The sequence below is a fragment of the Chenopodium quinoa genome, unplaced genomic scaffold (assembly GCF_001683475.1).
Source record: "Chenopodium quinoa cultivar QQ74 unplaced genomic scaffold, ASM168347v1, whole genome shotgun sequence".
In the NCBI taxonomy this organism is placed as follows: Eukaryota; Viridiplantae; Streptophyta; class Magnoliopsida; order Caryophyllales; family Amaranthaceae; genus Chenopodium; species Chenopodium quinoa.
In genome coordinates, this window is record NW_018742815.1 from 482730 (window position 1) to 488729 (window position 6000).

Below are 6000 nucleotides of genomic sequence, written 5' to 3' on the forward strand. Positions count from 1 at the left end.
TCTTCCTCAAGGGTCCCTCTGGAACTTCTTTCTCCTTTTTCTTCCCACTAGCTGCCTTCTTCTCTTCCACTCTTCTAACAGTCTCATTCATTACCTCTAGGCTTATACCTAGTAGCTAGTGTCTCTCCATTGATTACATTCTCTGGTTTTTTCTCCAATCCACCATAGATTCCTTTGAGCTTCACCCCTAGTGACTCAAAGACAGTTGAAAGCACAGTCCTATAGCCCACTTTGTTCTTTCCAGGAACACAGTGTGCTAGATATTGATACATCAACGAAAGAAAATTTATCTTGATTCTCTTAGTTAGACAGAAGATGACAACCATATCCATCAAACATGCTTCACTCTTTCTGTGTTCTAGGCAGTATTAATTTTCTCACTAAATTAAACAACAATTTATTTAAAGGGCTCAGATCATTATGACTCATGATGTTCTTCCCCCTTTTGCCTCCCAGAAATTCAACAATATCACCTCCTAGGTAGTCACCTACCTTTACTGTAGATTTCCCCTTAATGTACATTTCAAAACCCTCAATAGGAACTTTCAGAATCGTTCCCAATCTTTCAACATCAAACTCAATTTTCTACTTGTTAATTATGCAAGAAAATTTCCCTTGTTTCACTGAAAATTTACTACAAAATTCATTCATTGCAGCACGATATAACACATTTTTAGACGCAGTAGACAAAAAGTATTCCCACCCCTGAAATCTAATAATATCAAGAAATTCAAAAAACCTAAACTTCTTACACCAAGACAAATCAAGTCTTTGACCAACTACATACTTATCGTCATGTACTTGCAGTGAGTTCCAATTGTTCATCTTCCTCTTCTTCGTCCTGAACCCTATTAAAAAAATCCTCAACTTTCCTGATGTGATCTTCGAGTGATTTTTCTTTTTCTTTCTTCTCTTTCTATTCTCTGACTCTTTGAAGCACATCTGAAGTAGAAACTTCTCCTTTTTCTCTCTTTCTCTCTTCTTCTTTCGAGGTTGAGGGTGTAGATTTAGGGTTTTCTGGAGCTTTGTTTTTGTTGGGAGAGGAATTGTAATTCACCATTGCTAGAGGAAAGGTTTCTTCTTGAATGGTTTTTTGGAGTGATGAGAATTTTCTGATGAACTTAGTTCAGTGATAATTGCCATGGTTTTCTAGGTGATGATGGTTTTTAAAGAGTTGATGGTTTTACTGAGTGGGTTAATTTGATTTGACAGTGGAGTGATAAGGTGGGTAAAAGATGTCTTTTATATTTAATGAAGCGGTGTGGGACAAATAAAGGGTAACACTATTTACCATTAATTAAACAAGTTCAATTTATTTTACAAAAATAAATAGGATGATTTTTGCCAAAAAAAAAATTCTTTCCAAATTCAAGTAATCTGTAAAAATACACTTTTTCAAAGAAATCAAATGTATTTGGAACACGCTTTCTACACATATACTACAAGAAAAATCTCTTTTCGTAGCGATTATACATTCGCTACAATATGCAAGTATGTTTGTGAAATAATGAAGGATGTCGTATCATTTTTACAATCGCTATGGTTTTCCCATATAAAATCGATACGGAAAACATAATAATACATATCCACACTATTTTTACACATTTATATAATATTGAGAAATCGTATCATTTACAATTGCCACTAAATCCTAAAAATCGATACGAAAAGCCTTTTCAACACTAGATATATAAATATTGTTTGACAAAGAATACATAAAATATGTCATAGCTTATTGGTGAAACATTTAATATAAGAGTTTGAGGTTGCATGTTCGAATCTTGTAAAGATCATACGCATGTTTTTTTTTTGTTGAAGAAAATGAGTTAAACATTTATAGCGATTTTAATCACTACAATAATCACCACGATTGGATGTAATATTTCGTATCGATTATTGAGGTCAACCCCAGCGATATTGAAAACCACTACTAAAGGCTAAGGCAACGGGGGATATTGTATCGAATGACCATTCGTTGGGAAAGCTTTTTGTTGCAATTACAATCGATACTAAAGGTTAAAATATTCGTTATGAAAAGGCTATTTTCTTGTAGTGATATCACTACAACAAATAATCACTTGTGCCACGAATTATGCCACAGAAATACAAAATTAGTGGCGTAAATTCACCTAGCCACGGGAAAAAAGAACAATGATACAACCTAAATAAGAAGAATAATTTATACCACGGGTATTATATTTCCGTGACAAAAATCATTCTTGTGCCACGAGTAATGCTTTGTCCGTGGCAAACCTTACATTTGTGCCACGAGTACCTTTTTTTTCCCATGGCAAGCTTTCCATTTGTGCCATGAGGAGCTCTTTACCCATGGCAAACTTTAAATTAAACTAGTGGCAGTGCGGCACAACCATGGGTGATAATTTTTTATGACAAGCATACACTTATGTCACAGTTTTCGCTACGAAATAAAATTTTTGTAGTTAGATCTAATCATTTCATGACAAAGGAATAAATCATAGCATACAATTACTTTACTAGGAATATTTACATGATAAAATCGATACCGGAATCACTTGCAACCGGAAAGGAAGCTCTTATCACTAAAAAATAATGTTAAAAAAATAAAATTATATACAAGTATATTTTTTTTGTAAAGAACTCCGTAAATTTTTAAAAAATACACATAAAAAAAAGGAAAATTTGCAATTATTAATACAACGGGCCAAAAGTTGTACTCCCTCTGTCCCCGAAAAAACGACCCATTTGGCCTAATTTTAGTCCTAAAAAGAATGACCTATTAGCATTAAAATACCCACCAATTTGCAACAATATTTGTGCAAAATCAGCTTCTCCATATAAATTTTGGTTTTTCCATATACTTTTATTACTATCTCTTTCTACTTTTTTATAAACCCTATATAAATTTATGTTTTCAATATACTTCCTCGGTTCTTTTTCACTTGACATGTTTCTTTTATCACATTTGCCAATGCAAAACTTTAGCGATCAATAACTTTAATTCTTCATAAGTAAAAATTATAAAAGTTGTATATTACGATAGTGCTTATTAAGACGAACTAAAAAAGATATCATATGAATATATTTTTCCTTACCTATCGAATACAAAAGACGGTCAAAGGAGAAATGGTAAATAGTGTAAAAGCCAAAGCGAGTCAAGTAAAAAAGAACGGAGGAAGTACTTTTACTTTTTTTTATTTAACTTTATTAATACCAGCGAAATCAATCCAAAAGGGTCGTTCTTTCGGGGACGGAAATAGTATTATTAATTGATTTTTTTTTTTTAAAAAAAAAAAAAAAAAAAAACAAAAGCAAAAAATGAGATCAGTCCAGCGATCCCCTCTCTAAGTCTTAACATTGTTCATTGAAGCGCACTCAACGTTCTCCATTGAGTCGGTTCCTATTCTCCATTGAAGCAGGTTCTAAGGTAAGATGTTACTTCCTTTTACTCATCATCCAATTTTAATTTCACAATCTAGGGTTTTATCATTCACAATTTAGGGTTCACTCTCCTCCTTTCTTACATTTCTATCGATCTTTTTTACTTGTTTTTGTTTGATGATTTAGGGTTTTTAGATTTTTTTTTTAATGATTAAATTCTTTATCTTTTGCCCCAAATCAAAGGATAACTTCGGCCAGATAGAGGGGGTGGCGAGCGACTACTCCGTCCGGCTTCCGGTGGTGTGGGCGGTGGCAGTATAGTTTAAGAAAGTATATAGTGCTTTTATGGAATATATTCCCTATTTTGTTAATCACCTAGACTTTTAGCTTCTAGTTGTGTATGATTTTCCTATTCTATGTTCCTAAGATATGCATAGAAACAATCTCAAAATTAGTGTAGCCTTAAGCAAGTAGGCATACGGAATAATCAAATTTGGTTCATGTAGCCGACCTCACTTATGCGATTAAGGCTTTAATTGATTGATTGATTGAAAGGCATATAGATAATAGATATACCGAATCGATCATTACTCGAACCAAATTGCTCATCCATTTTATACTCTCCTTTACTCACATAGTGCACTCGAACCACTGACACAAGGATTTTCAATCCTTTGCTCTAACTTGCTGAGCTACCTGAACCATGTAGTTGATCAATACACAGCCCTTGTATCCGACTATTTGTACACCTTTTGTTTAAAGAGAAGTTGATAAGCCGTATGCGGTGATTAAACCGAAAGGTCAAGATACCAACTTTAATGGTATCAGCTCATTTTGATCCTTTACTGATTTCCTCAGTCCCAGAGTTTTCATTATCTAGTTCCCAATCTGGTAGGTTTGGACTTATTTGTAGCCTTGCTCATTAATGTTACCATGAGTCCATGACTCTAGGGTCGATTGTATTAATTAGAATTCCTTTTATTGTCCTGCTTGTCTTGATGATATTTCCTCTTTACACTGCAGCCGAGAGTTGTGATTGGATGACCATCTTCAGTGGCTGTTAACAGAAATCTAACCCCATTTTCACCCCCATTTTCTAAAGGATGGCTTTGGTGGTGATCTGTGGGCAGCCGTGTAGTGGAAAATCAACTGCTGCAACATGCCTAGCTGAAGCTCTTAAAAACTCAGAGTCCACACTAAATGTCAGGATTATCGATGAAACTTTCTTTCACTTAGATCGCAACCAAGGTTACGCCAATATGACTGCTGAGAAGAATATAAGGGGGGTACTGAGGTCTGAAGTTGATAGATCTGTGTGTAAAGACAATATTATCATAGTAGACTCCTTGAATAGCATAAAAGGTTACCGATATGAGTTATGGTGTTTGGCACGTGCAGCAGGAGTAAGATATTGTGTATTATACTCTGATGTAGAAGAAACTGATTGTCGAAAATGGAATGAAGATCGCAAAGAAAAGGGTGAAGCAGCATATGATGAGAATGTCTTTGAAGATCTAGTGAGAAGGTTTGAGAAACCAGAAAGTAAAAATAGATGGGATTCTCCTTTGTTCGAGCTACAGCCATCCAAAGATCAGATAGAAAAATCATCGCCTGCCATTGTGGATGCTGTCTCATACTTAACAAAAAAGGTAGACTCAAAAACTAGGGATGTCAAAATTTTGCAGCCTACAATTGCTACGCAAAGTGGACGAACTTCTGAGGCAAATTCCCTGTATGAGATGGACCGGGCAACACTAGAGATAATGAACGCCATCGTAGCAGCACAATCTCAGGCACTTGGAGGACCCCTTAATGGAATTACCATTGGTCAGGGATTACCTACCATCAATATTCAAAGTGTAGTTGGATTACCTGAATTACGAAGACTTCGTAGAACATTTATAAAATTGACAGGGCAAACTAGCTTAAGTGGTCGCCCCCCTCCTGCTGATGCAGAAAGTGCAAAGAGGATGTTTGTGGATTATTTAAACCGTGAACTGGGAACCTAGTATACAACCATACGTTGGAAACGATCCTTCATACCAGAGCTTCATCTGCTGCACTCGTTATGAATCAGTTTACATGGTGCTCCTGAGAAGCCAAATATAGGTAAAAGTCGACTGTACCCTGTTGTAACATTGCTACATTATTTTGTTCCCTTGACAATTTTGATCAGCATATTTCTGTGATCTCTATGAAACGTATTTATTGCCAAAATAGTACTGTAATATTTGTTAGTGAACGTTACAAAAACTCAAGTATTAGGCAATGTTTCTCAGCTTTACAGGAATACACCGTACGTGCCAACGCTATTTATCCAAAAAGGAGTGTAATTATAAAGAGAGTAGCTAGTCCTCATTAATGAATGGTGCATGGAAGAGTGGTTCCATATTCCATGGCTATTGAGCATAGCACAATGGGCAACAATCCAAGCATAATGTGTACTATAGAATATTAACAATAGGTGTAACATTTTCGAACAAAAAATATTTTTTAGTAAATTAGTGTGATTTAATTATATTTGAAAACTTATAAAAACCACTAAATAGATACAAATGGTCTATTTTTAACATATATCACCATATTATACAAGTATCATGTGTTTAACGGTTCACAAATTCCCTTTAAAATTTGTGTGAC

At 34.9% G+C, this 6000-nt stretch overlaps 1 protein-coding gene across 1 annotated transcript; it reads left to right on the forward strand.

Annotated features, from left to right (window-relative positions):
• The first annotated feature begins 3146 nt into the window (after positions 1-3146).
• On the forward strand, positions 3147-5677 carry LOC110725572 (protein KTI12 homolog). The gene is made up of 2 exons (XM_021905033.1): positions 3147-3406; positions 4384-5677. The coding sequence occupies exon 2, from the start codon at positions 4464-4466 to the stop codon at positions 5367-5369; it is 906 nt and encodes a 301-aa protein (XP_021760725.1). The 5' UTR covers positions 3147-3406; positions 4384-4463; the 3' UTR covers positions 5370-5677.
• Positions 5678-6000: the final 323 nt, after the last annotated feature.

Excerpts from the sequence above, each read along its gene's own strand:
- LOC110725572 (XM_021905033.1), top strand. The coding sequence starts at position 4,464 with ATGGCTTTGGTGGTGATCTGTGGGCAGCCGTGTAGTGGAAAATCAACT.